Raw genomic sequence first — 22966 nt, 5'->3', positions numbered from 1 at the left:
CAATTTTAGATTTTTTGTAGAGCAAGTCCAAGTGGAACTGATAAGGAGGATCGGCAGGCAGACTAACAATTCCAAGGAAATGATCTACTGGTGCGCAATTCCCATCCCTAGACAGGACTATTTATACACATCCAGTACCTCACTACAACACCTGCCTTACTTCACATAAAAAACTTCTAAAGTATGTAAGCAGATACAAGTGACCATAATATTTTTTACTGCAGTAATGCATTGCTCCTTTTATTAATGTTTTGGTGACGGTTCACAGAGAGGCAAAAACAAAATGGTCTTCTCTGATAAATGAACCATTCATGATGCCATGGTAGAAGCAGCAGACAGAGAGGTCTTCACTGACACATGTGCTTTCATCGCAGTTAACCTTTAATGATATGATTTACGTTCGTTTTGATTAGCTCAAAACTAGACGAAAACTATTTTTTTTGTTTGGGAGTTCTCCCTCTACATTTTTACATCTCTCTTGATCTATAAAGGCCTGACCGGAGGACAGGAGACAGTTGCCATGGTGAAGTGGGAAGAGTGGTCTTCTTATTACAGAGAGAAGTTTGTGCCATAAAGGGCGAAAGATAAACCAAGTGCAGTTCTATTATAATGCATAATAGAACTGTTTACTGCCTGGGTGTTGTGCTCTTTGTTCGTTTAGGTTTGCTAAATGAAGTAAGAGACACGGTGCTGTTAGTAACTCTCACCTTTAACTGTCTAATAAATTTTAAGAAACGTGTACTTTGAGTTTATGTTGTCTTCTCTCATAAAGAACCTGACAATACTTCAGATACTGTTATCTTCTGCCAAGACATCAGCTGCCTTGTCCTTCCATACCTGAGAATAGAAGCTAACTGTTGTGTTGAGCTTCTTCTTTAATCACTTACATGTAAAATCTACAAATGTGATGACTTGGTCCTCACGTTTCACTAGCTTTACACCAGATGTGTGCGCTGTGTGTACTCATTCCTGGAGCTGTCAGTAAAAATCGAACATGGTGACCTATTCTGAGTTTATACTTACACGGTTACACCGTGCAACAGATTGCAACTACCTGAGATTTCGTTAGTTTTATTGAGTTTTGGTCTCACCTTCTAATTCATTGTGATACCCGTGCAACCCATGCAGGACATACACTAGTTATGTACTTTACTGTCTGGGCCAAAAACATAAAAAACCAGCTTTGACAGCACGACACTGCCTGTGAAATCAACTAAAGACCCAAGCTAGCTCGTTAGCAGCTAAAAATGGCATCTTGTTAATTTAATTAAACTGACAACAACTGTCTTGTTTCTTCAGACTTTAATCATCTTCAATAAATATCCTTACAAATGTGACACTGTTTAAGGGGAACTAACAGCAATATTTATAACAGCAAGATTTATTCCCAGGAAGCATTTTTACGGCAAAGAAATAATCAACCAAACACAAATTTACTCATCTTCATGTAAATATCCAGCAGCTCCATTTAAAAAAGCAGACATCCCTCCAGCCATAACAGTAAATAAGTGAAATAAATTGTGGTAAAAATACAGATAAAAATACATTTGAGCTAAGTCATCTTGTTTCCTTTCCCAGAAGAATTTGACTCCTGAAATGTCAAGAGAAAAACCTGAGGTAGTGACCAGTTTATAAAATACTACATCATCTCTTGGACATTTACATTTTTTGGTTGATGGTGTAGTATTCAGTCCATAAGAATGCATTAATATGCAGGGTTGGTTCTTCTCCAATCTACATGTTACTATTATTATGATTATTATTATTAGCAGTCGTATTACACGTTGAAGTATCATCGGTGCACTTACTAAGCCTCAGGTTGCCCTAGGTGTGTCCATCAGAGTATGAGTGTGAATGTGGGACAAGGTGCAATGGAACAGTAAAAAGCAGTGTTTGGATGTGTTTATGTAGTAAAGAAACACTAAGTACTCAGAGTAGAAAAGCAATATATAGGTACCAGTCCATTTGGCTTTCAAATGTCAGTGTAAGTACTCTTAGACCTGCTGGTGACCAAATGTTTGGCTAAAGTACAGACTTTCTGCACTTAAGTACAAATAATACTGTTAAAAAATACTCCAGTAAAACTTGAACAACTGATTCAACTTCTTTACTCAAGTAAAAGTAAAAAAGTACAAGCTCTGAAATGTACTCAGAGTAAGAAAGTAAAAAGTATCCCTTTGGAGGAAGTTTCTATTTTGTGTGCAGAGCTAAGTGAACCTTGTGCTTTATTGCAACCGCCCCCCAAAAAACACACACAAAAAAACACAGTCCCACTTTTAACCCAGACTTTGGCACAGTCATCTCTTGTTATGCAACATCCTCGGGTCATTTATAAAAAAGCCTGTCATATGTTTCTGTTTAGGCTCAAATTAGTTCGATGTTTGGAGGCTCACAGTGACAGAACTGCGTTAAAGCAAAAGTAACTTTTTTACAAAATGTAAGGTGTAGAAAGTACAGATATATGTAGTAAAAAGTAATCACTAAAAAAACACTACTCAAGTACAGTACAGATACCTGGAGCACAGTAATAAAGTATTTGTACTTCCCACCTCTGGTGTCAAGTGTGTTTGGATTGACAGCAGAAGTACTGATGGATTCATAGAATAAGTCTTGTTGCTGCTCATCGGTTAAGCAGTGTGTTTTCCTTTCCCAGCACTGAAGCAGGGGCTCAGTGAATTCCTAAACATTCGTCATAGCAGTTACTGTGCATCATTACAGTGATTGGTGTGGACTTCCCATCAGGCTCAGCCCTCCGCGGCTCTTGAGTAATCCATGTGTGTGCGTACTCTCGGCACCTCCCCTTCCTGTTATTGGTCTGTGCTTAAATGCTGGTGTTTCCAAACTTTTTCTCTTGTTTTGAAAGCTCAGAGAACCAGAGAAGACAAAAGAAGGTAAGAAAAACATTTTACACTGATGAACAGCTTAAGAGAATCAGAAATCTTTGTAAAATCATGAATGTAATACGTGGTAACATTTTTCTGAGGAAGTCAGAGATAATAAATCTGTGCTTAAAACCGGTGTCAGCTCTTTTGTCTGGGCCGTACATAAATCATTTGTACAGCTGGCCAAAGGTATTTGTTGTCATTTATATGAACCAGGAATCATCCTGTTATAACATGTATCAAAACCAGTCTTTCACCTTTTTCATGTTGAATTTCTCTAACCAGATAACCACTACAGCATTTCAATCTGTGTCTGTGTTTCCTTCAGCATGGTGATTCCTACAGGCACGGCTGTCCACAAGCAGCCCACCCAGGTGGTGACAGTCGTCAGGACCGTTGAAAACTCTGGCCAATGGAGCACCGACCTCTGTGATTGCTGCTCTGATATGGAGAGCTGTAAGTAAACCCAGGAAACCCTACAAACAGCAGTGATTTCTGCATGAGCGATCTCCTCAGACTTTGTTTGCAACAAGCTAACCGAGTGTTTGAAGTCAGTAAAAAATCAAGAATGAATGAACTATCTGAGACTACATGATAGCAATGATCATTTAGTAGCATTATGGAGTTTTTCATTATTTTACATTTTTCACCAGAAAACCAAGTTTTCGCAATTGGAGTGGAAATGTCGCAATACGTTGTGAGATGTGATGATTCATGTGCTGAGGTGTCTGCTGAGGTGTCTGTCTGTCTGTAAAATAACTCTGTACCTGTTTCTCCCCAAAGGTTGCTGTGGCCTTTGCTGTTTCCCCTGCATGCAGTGTGATGCAGCCAATAAACATGGATGGTGCTGTGCAATGCCACTCCTGGACGTTTGTGGTGTGGTGTCCTGCTTACTCCGTGGATCCATCAGAGAGCGCCACAACATCGAAGTAAGGCTGGATTAGAGATGGAGGACACTGTTACAAACTACACTTAAAAGATAGATGAGGTCACTAGAGGAAGTGCACTTTTATAACTTCTGCACTGGCTTCACTTTTAAGCCCTGGAGGTTTCTGCGAGTTGAATGTGTGTCTTTGTGATGTGGTTCTAAAATTAACTGACGTAAAATCTAAATTTTATGAGATTCATATAAAATGCACACAAATTGTGCTTTGTGCAGATCCTTCTCACTCACCGTCACCTCTTCAATAGCTCCCAGATGTCTCTGTGTCCTCATTATTTGTTTATAAGTAACCACATCATGTAGTGCCACCATAAAAGTGACCTGGATAAAACTTGTGGTATTTTACAATCCGTGGAAATTATAAAGGAGTAGCTTGAGTTGAGAAAGAGGAACTGTAAAGTTCTTCAAATCTGAAATCTCTTGCCCTCATCGTGGGAAAAAAGTTGAGGTTGCTTGTTTTGACAAACTCTCAGATATTTGGTTACCCAGCTCTACACAGGGACACAGCTGCCGGATGAGGGGATGACAACACCCCACTAAACTTTTATGTCTGAGGGGTAACAACAGTAACTCCTGCTGCTTCATCCTCTGTCTATCTGCTTCTTCTTCTCCATCCTGCAGGGCTCGTTCACTGATGACTGCTGTAAAGTGTGCTTTTGTTACCCGTGTGTTTGGGGCCAGATGCATCGTGAGGTGAAGATCAGGGAAAACAAGTAGCCCACCACCTCGACTGTGATCAGCACGCAAGTTGTCTGTGGATACGATGCAAACATTTTGGCTGTGTGATGAGAGGCTATGACTTTTTCAGGCAAATAAAATCCTTTAATTTTATACATCATGTGTGAGATTAATTGTCCTCTTCTGCAAAACAGAGTTTAACCATTGTTCAGATATAAACTAGTCATATTCACTAATTGTGAACTTAGATAGGATAGTGAGAAAGACATTGTGAGATCACACTGTCCACTCACATAACTTTTCACAGTATTATAATATATGCAAATGAAATAATTGTGTATGATGGTGGAACCTGGCAGGGTGACGCTGATCCTTAACAACAAGGAAACAGACCACAGACACATAGACGTCTGAATGTCAGTAAGTGCATCTCTCACCAACATGAACATTGATCATAATGAAAAAGACCAGCATGGTACAGCCTGAAGAAAGCCAGACACCATGTGGCGCTTTTACAAATGACAGCTGCAGATGTGTGCAAAGAACTCTACGTGTGGGGAACAATAATGTGACTCAAAGCATCTGTTATGTGTATCTGCTGTCCAAGTAGGTTAAACAACATTAGCCAACATCAGAGTTAATAAGCTCATTTTAGCTCTGTGAGGCACTGGTCTGCTGCCATGTCGTTTCTAGACAAAAAGCTGACGTACTTTATTGTCATAGTTGATAAAGTTTCTTCATCAAGCTTTAACATTTACAGAACAGCTCAAGATCCAGATGAGAGCAAGTCAAATGGACATGTTATGGCCCGTCTAGGCGCGGCCAGACCACAACATAAAGGGTGATCCATCCCCGTCCAACCCCAAGCAGCACGTCACACACTTAATATTTTGTGACAGTGATTTATTTACAACAAGGTGCAGTTAAACAAAGGAAGGGAGCATCATAACTTCAGGGTGAACCCAAGGCCAAAACAACAAACAAAAGTAACCTATCTCAGGAATAAACGCAACTTAGGGGAGACCGGGGATAGTTCTAACGTGGGTCAGTTGTAACACTTCCAATTTCTCCAATCAGGGCTAAGTTTCAAATGATGTGACTCATCCTGTGCATGCCCAATTCAGTTCTGCTATCACATGTGAAAAATCAGCACATTTTGTCAAACACAGACAATTTAACACGAAAAAAAGTAATTTGTATGCCAAAAAGTAAGTTTTTCTACTTTATTTCAATTTGTAATAGCATTATCTGCTTTGCAGTTAAACTCATCAAACTTAAATTATGTTATTTGTATGTCTATGGGGATATATTCTGTGTAGGTCTTTAGTGCTAATGCTTTAGCCGTTGGCTGTAATGTTAGCTAGTTCATGGCTATAGGAGTCTGGGTTAGTTGTAACAATAATGCAGATGTTACAACTTACCACACTATTACTTTAACTTATATTAAACAAGTTGGGGCGACGACATCAGCAGAGAGAGGTTCACTGGTCGCATTTGTATATGCGGTTAATGCCATTGGCAACACAATTCCTCCACTGTTTGTGTTCCCACACATACATTATGCAGACCACTGTGTCAGAGATGGACCAGTAGGAAGTACTGGTAGTGGAACTAAATCAGGATGGGTGCAAGAAACAGATTTCCTCATCTTTCTGAAGCACTCTGAAAACCACACCAAGGTAAACCAGGATAAAAAGTAATGGAATTGCGATGTTGGTGAACAACTACATTTTTTCAGCTTCATTGTTATGTTTAAAATTGGTGCAAGAGTTGTAGGTTATAATGCCCACTGAGCCAATGAGGCCAAACTCAAGGAAGACCAACCAAAATTAATGAAATATTCAGTTGCAGAAAATTCCATAATTTGTCTTTTTTGGGGGGTTGGAATATGTTCAAAAGCTAGATTTCTGCATTCTGTCACACACACACACACACACACACACACACACACACACACACACACACACACACACACACACACACACACACACACACAGCTACATTAATGGCTCTAAGTGCATTCATGTGTTGAATAAACAAAGATTACATGTTAATATTTTGTTAGTACCCTTATTTCATTGTGTTACATTTCACCCCAGGATATGTTACAACTAACCCAGACTATGGGGTTAATTGTAACATTTCACTCTTTGTGTTTGAGGCCACACCATGCAATGGGTAATTGTGCTGCAGAGAAAATAGCTGCACTATTTAATAGCCGAGACATGTAAATACTTTCCATTACATTTTGAAACCACTACCTTAAAAGAGCTCCAATTTACAGACAGAAATGTCAAATGGACTTCCCATCAGGCTCAGCCCTCCGCGGCTCTTGAGTAATCCATGTGTGTGTGCGTATCTCGCCACCTCCCCTTCCTGTTATTGGTCTGTGCTTAAATGCTGGTGCTTCCAAACTTTTTCTCTTGTTTTGAAAGCTCAGAGAACCAGTGAAGACAAAAGAAGGTAAGAAAAACATTTTACACTGATGAACAGCTTAAGAGAATCAGAAATCTTTGTAAAATCATGAATGTAATATGTGGTAACATGTTTCTGAGGAAGTCAGAGATAATAAATCTGTGCATAAAAACGGTGTCAGCTCTTTTGTCTGGGCCATACATAAATCATTTGTACAGCTGGCCAAAGGTATTTGTTGTCATTTATATGAACCAGGAATCATCCTGTTATAACATGTATCAAAACCAGTCTTTTACCTTTTTCATGTTGAATTTCTCTAACCAGACAACCACTACAGCATTTCAATCTGTGTCTGTGTTTCCTTCAGCATGGTGATTCCTACAGGCACGGCTGTCCACAAGCAGCCCACCCAGGTGGTGACAGTCGTCAGGACCGTTGAAAACTCTGGCCAATGGAGCACCGACCTCTGTGATTGCTGCTCTGATATGGAGAGCTGTAAGTAAACCCAGGAAACCCTACAAACAGCAGTGATTTCTCCATGAGCGATCTCCTCAGACTTTGTTTGCAACAAGCTAACCGAGTGTTTGAAGTCAGTAAAAAATCAAGAATGAATGAACTATCTGAGACTACATGATAGCAATGATCATTTAGTAGCATTATGGAGTTTTTCATTATTTTACATTTTTCACCAGAAAACCAAGTTTTCGTAATTGGAGTGGAAATGTCGCAATACGTTGTGAGATGTGATGATTCATGTGCTGAGGTGTCTGCTGAGGTGTCTGCTGAGGTGTCTGTCTGTCTGTAAAATAACTCTGTACCTGTTTCTCCCCAAAGGTTGCTGTGTCCTTTGCTGTTTTCCCTGCATGCAGTGTGATGCAGCCAATAAAGATGGATGGTGCTGTGCAGTGCCACTCCTGGACGTTTGTGGTGTGGTGTCCTGCTTACTCCATCAGTCCATCAGAGAGCGCCACAACATTGAAGTAAGGCTGGATTAGAGATGGAGGACACTGTTACAAACTACACTTAAAAGATAGATGCGGTCACTAGAGGAAGTGCACTTTTATAACTTCTGCACTGGCTTCATTTTTAAGCCCTGGAGGTTTCTGCTAGGAGAATAGAGTTGAATGTGTGTCTTTGTGATGTGGTTGTAAAATGAACTGACGTAAAATCTAAATGTAAATTTTATGAGATTCATATAAAATGCACACAAATTGTGCTTTGTGCAGATCCTTCTCACTCACCGTCACCTCTTCAATAGCTCCCAGATGTCTCTGTGTCCTCATTATTTGTTTATAAGTAACCACATCATGTAGTGCCATCATAAACGTGACCTGGATAAAACTTGTGGTATTTTGCAATCCGTGGAAGTTATAAAGGAGCAGCTTGAGTTGAGAAAGAGGAAGAGTAAAGTTCTTCAAATCTGAAATCTCTTGCCCTCACTGTGTGCCAAGAGATTTACAGGGAGTGCAGAATTATTAGGCAAATGAGTATTTTGTCCACATCATCCTCTTCATGCATGTTGTCTTACTCCAAGCTGTATAGGCTCGAAAGCCTACTACCAATTAAGCATATTAGGTGATGTGCTTCTCTGTAATGAGAAGGGGTGTGGTCTAATGACATCAACACCCTATATCAGGTGTGCATAATTATTAGGCAACGTCCTTTGCTTTGGCAAAATGGGTCAAAAGAAGGACTTGACAGGCTCAGAAAAGTCAAAAATAGTGAGATATCTTGCAGAGGGATGCAGCAGTCTCAAAATTGCAAAGCTTCTGAAGCGTGATCATCGAACAATCAAGCGTTTCATTCAAAATAGTCAACAGGGTCGCAGGAAGCGTGTGGAAAAACCAAGGCGCAAAATAACTGCCCATGAACTGAGAAAAGTCAAGCGTGCAGCTGCCAAGATGCCACTTGCCACCAGTTTGGCCATATTTCAGAGCTGCAACATCACTGGAGTGCCCAAAAGCACAAGGTGTGCAATACTCAGAGACATGGCCAAGGTAAGAAAGGCTGAAAGACGACCACCACTGAACAAGACACACAAGCTGAAACGTCAAGACTGGGCCAAGAAATATCTCGAGACTGGTTTTTCTAAGGTTTTATGGACTGATGAAATGAGAGTGAGTCTTGATGGGCCAGATGGATGGGCCCGTGGCTGGATTGGTAAAGGGCAGAGAGCTCCAGTCCGACTCAGACCCCAGCAAGGTGGAGGTGGAGTACTGGTTTGGGCTGGTATCATCAAAGATGAGCTTGTGAGGCCTTTTCGGGTTGAGGATGGAGTCAAGCTCAACTCCCAGTCCTACTGCCAGTTTCTGGAAGACACCTTCTTCAAGCAGTGGTACAGGAAGAAGTCTGCATCCTTCAAGAAAAACATGATTTTCATGCAGGACAATGCTCCATCACACGCGTCCAAGTACTCCACAGCATGGCTGGCAAGAAAGGGTATAAAAGAAGAAAAACTAATGACATGGCCACCTTGTTCACCTGATCTGAACCCCATTGAGAACCTGTGGTCCATCGCCTCTGTCAGTGCGCCCCAGGGTGGCTGTGGCTACATTGTAGCTTGCCATCACCAGTGTGTGAATGTGTGTGTGAATGGGTGGATGACAGGTTGTGTAAAGCGCTTTGGGGTCCTTAGGGACTAGAAAAGCGCTATACAAATACAGGCCATTTACCATTACCAGGCCATCATCAAATGTGAGATTTAGAAGGAGGGAAAACAGTACACCTCTCTGAACAGTGTCTGGGAGGCTGTGGTTGCTGCTGCACGCAATGTTGATGGTGAACAGATCAAAACACTGACAGAATCCATGGATGGCAGGCTTTTGAGTGTCCTTGCAAAGACAGGTGGCTATATTGGTCGCTGATTTGTTTTTGTTTTGTTTTTGAATGTCAGAAATGTATATTTGTGAATGTGGAGATGTTATATTGGTTTCACTGGTAAAAATAAATAATTGAAATGGGTATATATTTGTTTTTTGTTAAGTTGCCTAATAATTATGCACAGTAATAGTCACCTGCACACATAGATATCCCCCTAAAATAGCTAAAACTAAAAACAAACTAAAAACTACTTCCAAAAACATTCAGCTTTGATATTAATGAGTTTTTTGGTTTCATTGAGAACATGGTTGTTGTTCAATAATAAAATTATCCCTCAAAAATACAACTTGCCTAATAATTCTGCACTCCCTGTATTCTAAATGACACTTCTTCAGCTGAGAGTCTAAGAGGAGAAAACACACAAACAGACGCTGCAGTTTTAACTTGCAAGGGCATTTCGCAGAGCGCCCACATCAGAGTGGGGGCCCTGTGAAATGCGCCCTCTGTTCTTGCAATTGTCTTTATTTATACACAAGAAAAATGAATACATTTGTTCAGTGACGTGAGCATGTGCGTATGTGATTGTGTGTGTGTGTGTGTGTGCGCGAGGTCAGAACTGCTTGTTTGACTTCTTACTGTCGCTGTGGGAAGATTCAGATACAAATATCAGAACATGTTTCATAAAGAACAATCAGTTCTAAGCAGCGAAAAGGTCATCATGCAGTATTCTATCACATGTAAACTTATATCATTAAAAGCTCATACTGACTACTAAGTACAATTTTCCCTTAACATTCCCTCCTGTTGTCAGTATAACCTTTAAGTGAGATATCAGTATGTAACATCTTGTTGTACATTGTCTGGTATGTAAGTGCAGCAGGCGTTGTTGAAGAGGACGCAAAGTCCCCCTTTCTCTGCTAGTATCATGTCCAAAGCTACTCGATGTTGCATCACTGCGATCTGTAATGCATTGATTTCCTGATTCTGCTGATCGTTGATCTTGCACGAAGCATTCAAGAAGAGTCCAAAGCGGTAGTCCAGAGTCTCGATCCTCAGCATGTTTTTTTCCGGTTCCCACCCAGGGGAACAATGTGTGGAGTACTTTCTGTCCGGTAGTCCACAGTTTGAATTCCTCGGTTACGTTGCTTCCCCATATTGGGTCATGTGGTTGAAGTTTGGGGAACGTAGATCTTCTATTCCGGCGTGCTGTAGAAGTGGTGTTTACTGCGGTCATCCTGAAAGTGTGGTCTGACAGGAATATAGGAGCACATGTTCCTGTCCAGCCTGGGGACAGTATGAAATATGGCCGTTGTCCACATAGCCAGGCCATTCCTTGCACCCAGTACATGCTGTTAGAAGGTCCACTCATATTCACAGGAGCGCCCTCTCCGTGGCCTGCAGTTTGGACACAGTTTGTCGTGTTTCCAACGGGTGTGTTACCTTTCTCTTGTTGATAACACATGGAGTGGTTCCTCCCTGGGAGTTGGTCCAGAAACACTGGGAAGTGGATGGATGTATTCCGGTTTGTCACGTTGAAATCGATCCAGAAGAGTTGATCACATGTTCCATTACTAAGTCCAACAGCGTGCGGGATTGTGTCGTTGGTGATGATTCGGCTGTGTTGGAATCCAATGCCAGCGAAGCTGGCTGCACACTTTGCTTGAGTGTTGTTCATATATTCACCATATAGTGTGGGGTGTGTTGATGTGCTGGGCATATGAGAACAGACATAACAGTCTGTATTTGCCGATTCCGCCTTGGTTCTGTCTTAGATATAACGGTACCAGGCATTGTTCATCCAAGGGTGTATGTGGTCTTGCGTCATGTCTCTTAGGTGGGAGTTGTCGTGCGTCCTGTCTGCCTCGTGGTTCAGCTGCTGTTGGCGTCAGCTGGGGTCCTGTAAGGGTGAGCGTCGTAGTCAAGGTAACCAAGAGGGTCCACCTTCCCATGGTTGCACACAGGTCCGTCACACCTCACACTTGGTTGCCCTAGAGTTGATCAGAGGCTGGAGGTTGAAGTGCGAGCTTACCCTACGGGGGCCCAATCAGCACTCCCCCCTCACGACTGAAGCAACCAAGTGTGGGCTAATGTGCTGTCTTGGGGGTGCCGGGGTTTCCTGGGACCTCAACCTTTTTGCAGTGGCTCTGATGTATCCAGGAGGGTCTCTCCGCAATTTTGCAGGCAGTTGGAGTGGTCAAAAGCACTTGGTATGGACCCTCCCACTGCGGCGAGCTCCAGTTTTTCCTTTGGAGTACTCGGACAAGGATCCAATCACCTGGCTTCAATCTGCGAGAAATAGGTGAAAAAGAGTCTTGCGGCAGTTTATTGTTCAAAACGACTTCTCTGTTTGTCAACAATTGAGTCATCCAATCTGCCAGAGTGGTTTCACAGATTGATTTATCTATTGGCTCGCTAATAACTGGCAATGGAAAAGGTCGCCCATGTATAATTTCAAATGGGGACAGTTTGTTATTTCCTTGTGTCATTCTCATCCACATTTTGACTAGGCCTACACATTCTGGCCAAGGTCTGCTAGTTTCTTCCATTGTTTTTCTGAGCCTTTGTTTTATAGTGCCATTTGTTCTCTCCACTAATCCTGCACTCTGTGGATGGTAGGTACAACGGTGTTTTAAACTGAAACCTAGTGCTTCAGATACTTTGCTGATCACGTCATTTACAAAATGGGTTCCATTATCTGATCTCATCAGAGTAGGAATTCCATATGTTGGAATGAAATGGTTGCATGGACACTTTGCAACTGAGATTGCGTCTGCTTTTTTAACTGGGTAGATTTCTGGCCATTTTGAGAAAACATCTATGATTACTAGAGCGTATTTTGAGCCCTCATTCAATTCAATGAAGTCCATGTGAATTGTATGAAATGGGTGAGGTGGTGTAGGAAAATGTCCTCTTTTTGGCCTTAAGTTACCTTGGGTATTGTGTTTTTGGCAGGTCATACATGTCCTCACATATTCTTTTGCTGAAGTTTCAAAATTTATAGTGTAAAGTTGTCGGGATTCCTCAGATTATCCTTCCTGATGAGCCATGGCTCAAAACTATGGCTCACTAGAGCGGCTGTTTTGTGTAACAATTTGGGAAGAATGGGTTTTCCTGTTATCTTCATTATGTCATCAGTGTCTAGTACTGCTCCGTGTATTAGCCATTGTTTTTGTTCTTTTGGTGGTGCTGCTTTTTGTTCATCCTGCAGTACAGACAGTGGAATAGTGTGAATTTCATGAGTTGTTAGTAAGACTGTGGTTGCTATAGCTGCTGCTTTTGCAGTTTTGTCAGCAAAATTGTTTCCCTTTGTAATTTCAGAGTCATCCTTCTGATGTGCTGCACATTTGCAAATTGCTAAATGTCACATCACATGAGGAGTTTCCTTCCATGTAAACAGATGTGTGCCATGATAAAACCTTCCTCCACACACTAGAAATAAGAAACTAATTTCAACCCTTGTTACATCTTATTCGCTTATTTTATAATCCATTCATTTTTCCAAATCTAGTATCAATTAACTAGTTTGCATATCAGCTTATAATGCGCTAAGTTGACAGGTCAACAGAAATGCATGTTCAAAATATTATCACAAAAAAGAATTTCCTTCATACAAAAAAAAGTTGAGGTTGCTTGTTTTGACAAACTCTCAGATATTTGGTTACCCAGCTCTACACAGGGACACAGCTGCCAGATGAGGGGATGACAACACCCCACTAAACTTTTATGTCTGAGGGGTAACAACAGTAACTCCTGCTGCTTCATCCTCTGTCTATCTGCTTCTTCTTCTCCATCCTGCAGGGCTCGTTCACTGATGACTGCTGTAAAGTGTGCTTTTGTTATCCGTGTGTTTGGGGCCAGATGCATCGTGAGCTGAAGATCAGGGAAAACAAGTAGCCCACCACCTCTACTGTGATCAGCACGCAAGTTGTCTGTGGATACGATGCAAACATTTTGGCTGTGTGATGAGAGGCTATGACTTTTTCAGGCAAATAAAATCGTTTAATTTTTTACATCATGTGTGAGATTAATTGTCCTCTTCTGCAAAACAGAGTTTAACCATTTTTCAGATATAAACTAGTCATATTCACTAATTGTGAACTTTGATAGGATAGTGAGAAAGACATTAGCTTTTCTGAGTTGGCCAGACATCTGAGCTATATTCTCAGCGGCATATTAAACATATCAGGTCCCCATAAGGAGAATCATGTGCTAACGGCTGTCTAAATGACTCGGGTAAAGTTTGTAGCATGCATGCTTGTTGTTTTTGTCTGATTCCACTTGTCTTTGCACTAGAATGATGTCGGCGTAAATGTCCAGTCATATTCATTTTGTTCCCACTAGTGCTGTCAGCGTTAATCTCGTTGAAATGACCTTAACGCCACAACACGGCAAATCTCCGTTGGTAGCAGATCCACTCAACACAGACAGCATCGTCAGAAGGAAAGTTGATAAAATAAATTAAAAATTTTGTATTGTTCGATACATATGCGTACCGAACCGAAAGCACTGTATCAAACGGTTCAATATCGATACGAGTATCGTTGCACCCCTAATATATATATATATATAAATGTGTGTGTGTATATATATATATATATATATATATATATATATATATATATATATATATATATATAAACACCCAGCACGCCCCTGCGGGCAGTTTATCCTTCAAGCTTGGGTCCTCTACCAGAGGCCTGGGAGCTTGAGGGTCCTGCGCAGTATCTTAGCTGTTCCCAGGACTGCGCTCTTCTGGACAGAGATCTCCGATGTTATTCCCGGGATCTGCTGGAGCCACTCGCCTAGCTTGGGAGTCACCTAGTGCTCCGATTACCACGGAGACCACCGTTACCTTCACCCTCCACATCCTCTCGAGCTCTTCTCTGAGCCCTCGGTATTTCTCCAGCTTCTCGTGTTCCTTCTTCCTGATATTGCTGTCATTCGGAACCGCTACATCGATCACTATATATATATATATATATATATATATATATATATATATATATATATATATATATATATATATATATATATATGCAACAATACTCGTACTTGGACGTACACAACAATAAAGCCTTGACTGTCTTTATAAGGGTAAACACTCATTTTTTGCCTTCTTCTTTTTGTCTGGTGAGTTGTTCAGACAAAATCAACCAACAAATGGTCAGAATTATAGATAATTGAGAAAACAGGAATTAAATACCCCCCCCCAAAAAAAATAAAAAACAACAACAAAAAAAACAAACTAAATAAAAATGTTTGAGGTTTAGTCTTCCTACTGTTCTATGCATTTGTAATAGGTAAGTAAGAAAAGTTTAAGAAGTTCTTGGGAATATTGTCTCCAGATTTTTACAGACCCAAAATGGGACCTAAAATTCCCAAACTGTAAAACAATGCTTAACCTTTCACATGAGGCATACTGAGTGTCAGCTAAGCAATGGAAACTGAGGCTACAATTTGATATTCTGGTGTGACGAGTCTCGATTTCTGCAAAAACATTCAGATGTTAGGGTCAGTGTTTGCTGTAAACATGAAAATATAGAAAATATCAACAGTTCAGGCTGGTGATGGTGCAATGATGCTGGTGATATTTTTTAGGCACACTTTGGGTCCCGTAATACTAACTAGCATGCTAGTATTTAGGACTAGCATCATTTAAACACCAGAGCCTAACTGACCATTGTTATGAGCATTGTTATCACCTCCACTGACTAAGTGACTAAGTGATGATAGAAATATAACACAGAGTTCAACAACAAGTATAGCTGTATGTGAATTTGCTGAAGCTAATCTTTGTAGGAGCAAAGATATATTTCATTCGATGTAACAAATATACATATTTTGTTTGATGTAGTGAATAAGCAGAAAAGTTTCAAATTAAAATGTGTTGATTCTGAATACTGAAGTGTCATCTGAGTTGCTGAGTTAGGCAACCGGATGTGTGAGCCATAGGGCATCTGCTCAAGAGAAGGACAGAGAGATGATAAAATCATGGAAAACTATATATAGTTGTGGTCGGACGTTTGTATCCACTCATCATTGGTCATTGGTCAAGGCCAAAATCACTCATTGGTGATTTTGGTCTTTTAATTATTTCATGCACTGTTCTTTTTCCAGCATAGAATAATTGCACAGCACACGTCTTTGATGACTTTGAAAACTAAAATTTGTGTGCATAAATTTTAATTTATTTTTCTACATGTCTTTTGACCTAACAAGATTGAGGCCTGTCAACTTCTTGTTGGTGATGATGATTGACTACAAGTGCAGCATAAAAGCATTTGGACTGACCAATACTTTGAAAAAAAGTAAAGCCCAAGAAAATCAGTGAAGATCTAAGAAGACAAGTTGTAGATTTGCACAAGTTGACTGTTCATATAAGAGGGCAAAATAAAGAAAGCGATTCTTCTCGTGTAGATTTTTTCTTCTTTTATGAGCCACAGCTCTCACTGCTGTTACTGACAGTTTCTCAACTAGTGTGTGATCAACATCTACATTTCTGAGTAAATATTAGGAGGTATTTCAGGGTTTAAAGCATGTGATTTCTTGGCCAGCATCATCTGCCTGATTCCAAGTACAAATTTCGTAAGTCATGCCATAAACGGAGTTTGCAGATTTCTTGCTTCCTCATTTTCATGTTGCCGATGTGCATGTTACACAGATGTTACAACAGACAGTTTCTCATCATATTGTGTATTAGAAACATTCAGGTTACTATAGACAAGTTTATTGAGCTTTTACCCTCTTTGATAATTATTTGTTACACTTTTGTGGTATATTCTTGTTATGAATTCTGAACAAGTTAGTACATTTCAAACAGGCATTTGGGATCAAACATTTTTTAGAGATTCAGAACAGTTCCCTTTTTGAGGATTGGTTTCTCTCTTTTCTTTGTTTTTCTCAGCGTCTTAAGATCCTCTTTTCCAAAACTCAAACTCAAAAGAAACATAAATAATAAAACAGAATACGATTTTTGATTTTTTGTAGAGCAAGTCCAAGTGGAACTGATAAGGAGGATCGATAGGCAGGCAGACTAACAATTCCAAGGAAATGATCTACTGGTGCGCAATTCCCATCCCTAGACAGGACTATTTATACACATCCAGTACGATTGATCACCTGTTGCAAAAATGGTAGAGTTTATTCTTACACGGTTACACCGTGCAACAGATTGCAACTACCTGCGATTTTATTGGTTTTATTGACTTTTGATCTCACCTTGTAATTCATTGTGATACTCGTGCAACCCATGCAAGACATACACTAGTTATGTACCATATTGTCTGAGCCAAAAACTTAAAGAAGCAGCTTTGACAGCACGGCACTGCCTGTGAAATCAACTAAAGACACAAGCTAGCTCATTAGCAGCTAAAAATGGCATCTTGTTTGTTTAATTAAAGTGCCAACATGTCTTGTTTCTTTAATCATTTAATCATCTTCAATAATTTTCCTTACAAATGTGACACTATTTAAGGGGAACTAACAGTAAAAAAGATTAATTCTCCATTAAAGAAAACAGACATTCCTCCAGTCATAACAAGTATCATCAGTGCACCTACTAAACTGTAGTGCAGCTGCATAGTCATATTCTAAAGATGTCGGACTCGGCTGAAGCGAGTGGCTGTTTTATGAAATGGACATATTCCCGTCTCTTCACTTTTGTGAAACAAGCAGACAAGAACATTACAGTAATATGTAAAAACTATCGGCTGCTGTTAATAGCGCGAGTAATCTACTGAAGCGCCTGACACGAGAGCATAGACAAACACTTCTGAGTGACCCTTGTTCATCATCCATGGATAACACCACGGCAACTCCTGCTAAGCAGGCAAAGCTTGATTTTACTTCAGCAGCACAGAAAGCGTCTGAAGGCGAGCTTAAAAAATGATTGCAGGCTACATTGTGGAAGAGCTGCTATCACTGCGTCTTTTAAAAAAAAAAATATTTTTTTTTTGTTTGTCCACTCAAGGTTTATAGGGATTTAAAAAAGTATTTAGTTAAATTACTTATTGAGTAATTAAGTTACTTTTCAGACACAGTAATTAGATAATATTGATTAAGTAATTAGTAATTAATTACTTTTTAAAAGTAACTTACTCAACACTGGTTACTTCCCACCTCTTGTGTCAAGACTGATAGAATAAGTCTTGTTGCTGCTCACTGGTTAAGCAGTGTTTCCATTTCACAGCACTGAAGCAGAGACCCAGTGAACTCTTGACCCTTCATCGTAGCAGTTACTGGAAAGTCATTAGAGGAACTGTGTGGAATTTCCTTCAGGCTCAGCCCTCTGCAGTTCACGAGCAACCGAAAAACATCTGACAATCCACCACTCACTACAATACTTGCCTTACTTGTGCTTTATTAACATAATGATAAAATAATATCAGTAGATGGGAATACAAACTTTAAAAAAAATCTAATTATACTCAGCTTGAAGCTGAAGAAAAGAAGGAAACTAAAAAGTATTTCTATTTACCGTTGTCCACATTGTAGAGGGTGACTTTTCCTCTAAACAGGAGAATGTGTCAGTCAGTCAGATGAGCAGTCCTTACCTTTAAATCTACCCTCTCTTCTTCCTCTCTCTGTTTGTGAGCTGATAGTAACACTGCATTTAAAATGACCTGACACTTAAAAAACGTCACTCCCTTTATGCTCGCTCCTCTTCAGTACCACAAGCTAGATGCTGAAGTACCACAACTTACAGACACCTGCAGTTGTTCCGGTGTTGTGCAAAAACAAAACAAACACAGTCCCACTTTTAACCCCAGACTTTGGCACAGTCATCTCTTTTTACGTGACATCCTCTGGCGGTTAATAAACAGCCTGCCATATGTTTCTGTTTAGGCTGAAATTAGTTTCATGTTTGGAGCCTTACAATGACAGAACTGCATTAAGCAAACGTAACAAGCCTTTTTACAAAATGTAAGGAGTACAAAGTACAGATATTTGTAGTACAAAATAGTCAGAAAAAAAAGCAACCCAAAAACATCTGCCAGTACAATACAAATTAGGAGTGTGTGTGCGTATCTCGGCACCTCCCCTTCCTGTTATTGGCCTGTGCTTAAATGCTGGTGTTTCCTAACGTTTTCTGTTGTTTTGAAAGCTCAGAGAACCAGCAAAAGTAACAAGCCTTTTTACACAATGGAGTAGAAAGTACAGATATTTGTAGTAAAAAGTAATCACTAAAAAAACACTACTTAAGTACAGTACAGATACCTGAAGTACAGTAATGAAGTATTTGTACTTTGTTACTTTCCACCTCTGGTGTCAAGTGTGTTTGGATTGACAGCAGAAGTACTGATGGATTCATAGAATAAGTCTTGTTGCTGATCATCGGTTAAGCAGTGTGTTTTCCTTTCACAGCACTGAAGCAGGGGCTCAGTGAATTCCGCGGCTCATAAGTAATCCCAAAACATCTGGCAATCCAGTAAAACTTAGATGTGTGCGTACTCTCGGCACCTCCCCTTCCTGTTATTGGTCTGTGCTTAAATGCTGGTGTTTCCAAACTTTTTCTCTTGTTTTGAAAGCTCAGAGAACCAGAGAAGACAAAAGAAGGTAAGAAAAACATTTTACACTGATGAACAGCTTAAGAGAATCAGAAATCTTTTTGAAATCATGAATGTAATACGTGGTAACATGTTTCTGAGGAAGTCAGAGATAATAAATCTGTGCATAAAAACGGTGTCAGCTCTTTTGTCTGGGCCGTACATAAATCATTTGTACAGCTGGCCCAAGATATTTGTTGTCATCCTGTTATACTTATAACATGTATCAAAATCAATCTTTTACCTTTTTCATAATCTAGCATTAAATTTCTCTTTTCACAAGATAACCACTACAGCGTTTCAATCTGTGTCTGTGTTTCCTACAGGCATGGCCGTCCACCAGCAGCCCACCCAGGTGGTGACAGTCATCAGGACCATTGAAAACTCTGGCCAATGGAGCACCGACCTCTGTGATTGCTGCTCTGATATGGAGACCTGTAAGTAAACTCAGGAAACCCTACAAACAGCAGTGATTTCTGCATGAACGATCTCCTCAGACTTTGTTTGCAATAAGCTAACCGAGTGTTTAAAGTCAGTAAAAAATCAAGAATAAATGAACTATCTGAGACTACATGATAGCAATGATCATTTAGTAGCATTATGGAGTTTTTCATTATTTTACATTTTTCACCAGAAAACTGACTTTTCATAATTGGAGTGGAAATGTCTCAAATGTTCAACTTAAACTTAATGACTCCTTTTATGATAGCATAGAAAATCAGACTTAGAGTGTCCCAAATATATTTTTTTACTATCAATAAATAACAACAACAACAACAACAACAATAATAATAATAATAATAATAATAATAATAATAATAATAATAATAATAATAATAATAATAATAATAAAATAGAAGTCCAGTCTCTCTGTGGTTGGATTCAGGGAAAGTTGAAATAGCAAAAATTCAAAGTTTTTTTGCTCCCCTGGAACATCCAGGTTGGTTGGTTTGTTGTAGTTAATAAAAAAATAGTAAATAATATATATACATAAATATTTATTTATATATGTATATATTTCTCCCCAAAGGTTGCTGTGGCCTTTGCTGTTTCCCCTGCATGCAGTGTGATGCAGCCAATAAACATGGATGGTGCTGTGCAATGCCACTCCTGGACGTTTGTGGTGTGGTGTCCTGCTTACTCCGTCAGTCTATCAGAGAGCGCCACAACATCTATGTAAGGCTGGGTTAGAGATGGAGGATATTGTTACAAACTACATTTAAAAGATAGATGCGGTCACTAGAGGAAGTGCACTTTTATAACTTCTGCACTGGCTTCATTTTTAAGCCCTGGAGGTTTCTGCTTGTAAAATGAACTAACATAACATCTAAATGTAAATTTTATGAGATTCAAAAAATGCACACAAATTGTGCTTTGTGCAGATCCTTCTCACTCACCCTCACCTCTCATGGTCAAACTGAGATAAAGTAACCACATCATGCAGTGCCATCATAAAAGTGACCTGGATAAAACTTGTGGTATTTTGCAATCCGTAGAGTTTATAATGGAGAAGCTTGAGTTGAGAAAGAGGAAGTGTAAAGTTCTTCAAATCTGAACTCTCTTGCCCTCACTGTGGGGGAAAAAGCTGCGGCTTCTTGTTTTGACAAACTCTCAGATATTTGGTTACCCAGCTCTACACAGGGACACAGCTGCCGGATGAGGGGATGACAACACCCCACTAAACTTTTATGTCTGAGGGGTAACAACAGTAACTCCTGCTGCTTCATCCTCTGTCTATCTGCTTCTTCTTCTCCATCCTGCAGGGCTCGTTCACTGATGACTGCTGTAAGGTGTGCTTTTGTTACCCGTGTGTTTGGTGCCAGATGCATCGTGAGCTGAAGCTCAGGCAATACCATTAGCCCGCCACCTCGACTGTGATCAGCACGCAAGTCGTCTGTGGATATGATGCAAACGTTTTGGCTGTGTGATGAGGGCTTATGTCACTGCTGAACCAAAGTGCTTTAAATCTGTTGTCATATAATATGTTGAACGCCTATGTGACTTTTTCAGGCCAATAAAATCCTGTAATTCTATGCAACATCATGTGTGAGATTAATTGTCCTCTTCTGCAGAGTTGAGTTTAACCAGTGTTCAGATAAAGACTTGTCATATTCATTAATTGTTAACTTTGATAGGATACAGAGAAGGACATTGTAAGGTCACACTGTCCATTCATATAACTTTTCACAGTATTATAATATTTGTAAATGAAATACAGTGGCTTGCAAAAGTATTCGGCCCCCTTGAACTTTCCACATTTTGTCACATTACAGCCACAAACATGAATCAATTTTATTGGAATTCCACGTGATAGACCAATACAAATTGGTGTACACGTGAAAAGTGGAAGGAAAATCATACATGATTCCAAACATTTTTTACAAATAAATAACTGAAAAGTGGGGTGTGCGTAATTATTCAGCCCCCTGAGTCAATACTTTGTAGAACCACCTTTTGCTGCAATTACAGCTGCCAGTCTTTTAGGGTATGTCTCTACCAGCTTTCCACATCTAGAGACTGAAATCCTTGCCCATTCTTCTTTGCAAAACAGCTCCGGCTCAGTCAGATTAGATGGACAGCGTTTGTGAACAGCAGTTGTCAGATCTTGCCACAGATTCTCGATTGAATCTCAGTCTTCACCTCCACCACAATCTGCCCTGCTACCTTTAGCTCAGTCTTCAGCCCCGTCAGCCACTCAGCCACTATCACAATCAGAATCACTACAACCTTTGTTACAGTCCATAACTCAGTCAGTACCTGAGTTAGTAGCGCAGTCATTAGCTTTGTCACCAGTTCAGACTCCAGTGTTGTCACTCATCCAGTCAGTCACTCATCTACACCTTTAGCCAGGGACCTCAACGCCTTCTGGCCATGCATCAGCTCCTGCTGGAAGCTCGAGTGAGCCAATCCAGCATTTCGTGGCTCCCACGCCGCTGTCTGTCTCAGCTGGCAGTTCAGGAGAACTGATTCAGCAGTCTGCCTCTGCGTCCAGTCGTCTTGTGTTTTAGTTGGGGGTTCAGGAGAACCCGGCCAGCATCAAGCCACGTCAGCTGGGGGTTCTGGAGAACCCGGGGCCATCTGCTGCACTGGTTGGGGTGAGGGGAGGAACACAGGAAAAAAGACATGCTGTGGAAGAGAGCCAGAGATTAAAAATAAGTAATGATTCAATTCATAGAGGTCTATTAAGGATATATAAAGTTGGGTTTCATCGGCTTTTGGTCTATATGAGTAACTTATCATGACCAAACATTTGATGATTGTCTTTGCATCATTCAAGCAAAACTTAAATTTTATTAAGGGTCACACACATCAACCATAACATGCCAGCTGATGTGAACCTGATCAGATGTTGTGGTTTTGAAAACACAGAAGCTCTTTTTGCTGTTACATGATGTTACTTATAAGTAACAGATTACACCAGTAAGTAGCAGACAGGTCTGGCCCGAATCTGGTGTCAAGCCGGCACTGCTGGCTGACTTGTGGCATGGTAAGTGGTATGTCATCCAGATACGGGCCAGGCCCGGCGTAGATGGCACTGTTTATGCGGTGGCATGCCACATCTGGCCCAATTGTGGTTTGGTTTATGTGGCCCAGGCTCATAGGAAACAGGTCTGAGTAACTGGTGTCATGGCAGGGTGTATGTCAACCAGATGTGGGCCAGTTCTGGCAATGATGCCCCTATT

General features: G+C 40.4%; 2 protein-coding genes across 2 annotated transcripts; both read left to right on the top strand.

Annotated features, from left to right (window-relative positions):
* The first annotated feature begins 2614 nt into the window (after positions 1–2614).
* LOC309701922 (cornifelin homolog B-like) lies at positions 2615–4656 on the top strand. Its single transcript, XM_082526245.1, has 4 exons — positions 2615–2891; positions 3211–3338; positions 3666–3811; positions 4447–4656. Exons 1-4 carry the CDS (start codon positions 2773–2775, stop codon positions 4540–4542), a joined length of 489 nt encoding a protein of 162 aa, XP_082382371.1. The 5' UTR covers positions 2615–2772; the 3' UTR covers positions 4543–4656.
* A 2122-nt stretch (positions 4657–6778) lies between these two features.
* Positions 6779–21321, top strand: LOC309701919 (PLAC8-like protein 1). Its single transcript, XM_082526241.1, has 5 exons — positions 6779–6966; positions 7286–7413; positions 19610–19720; positions 20314–20459; positions 21047–21321. The coding sequence occupies exons 1-5, from the start codon at positions 6794–6796 to the stop codon at positions 21140–21142; spliced, it is 654 nt and encodes a 217-aa protein (XP_082382367.1). The 5' UTR covers positions 6779–6793; the 3' UTR covers positions 21143–21321.
* Positions 21322–22966: the final 1645 nt, after the last annotated feature.

Source organism: Aulonocara stuartgranti (assembly GCF_965226115.1).
Source record: "Aulonocara stuartgranti genome assembly, chromosome: 3".
Lineage (NCBI taxonomy): Eukaryota > Metazoa > Chordata > Actinopteri > Cichliformes > Cichlidae > Aulonocara > Aulonocara stuartgranti.
Note: the sequence above shows the minus strand (reverse complement) of the source record. Positions and strands in the feature narration are given on the sequence as shown.

Excerpts from the sequence above, each read along its gene's own strand:
- LOC309701919 (XM_082526241.1), top strand. The coding sequence starts at position 6,794 with ATGTCAAATGGACTTCCCATCAGGCTCAGCCCTCCGCGGCTCTTGAGT. Across the intron at positions 7,414-19,609 it reads CTGCTCTGATATGGAGAGCT|GCATGGCCGTCCACCAGCAG; the intron begins GTAAGTAAACCC and ends TGTTTCCTACAG. Across the intron at positions 19,721-20,313 it reads CTGCTCTGATATGGAGACCT|GTTGCTGTGGCCTTTGCTGT; the intron begins GTAAGTAAACTC and ends TTCTCCCCAAAG.
- LOC309701922 (XM_082526245.1), top strand. The coding sequence starts at position 2,773 with ATGTGTGTGCGTACTCTCGGCACCTCCCCTTCCTGTTATTGGTCTGTG. Across the intron at positions 3,339-3,665 it reads CTGCTCTGATATGGAGAGCT|GTTGCTGTGGCCTTTGCTGT; the intron begins GTAAGTAAACCC and ends TTCTCCCCAAAG. Across the intron at positions 3,812-4,446 it reads GAGAGCGCCACAACATCGAA|GGCTCGTTCACTGATGACTG; the intron begins GTAAGGCTGGAT and ends TCCATCCTGCAG.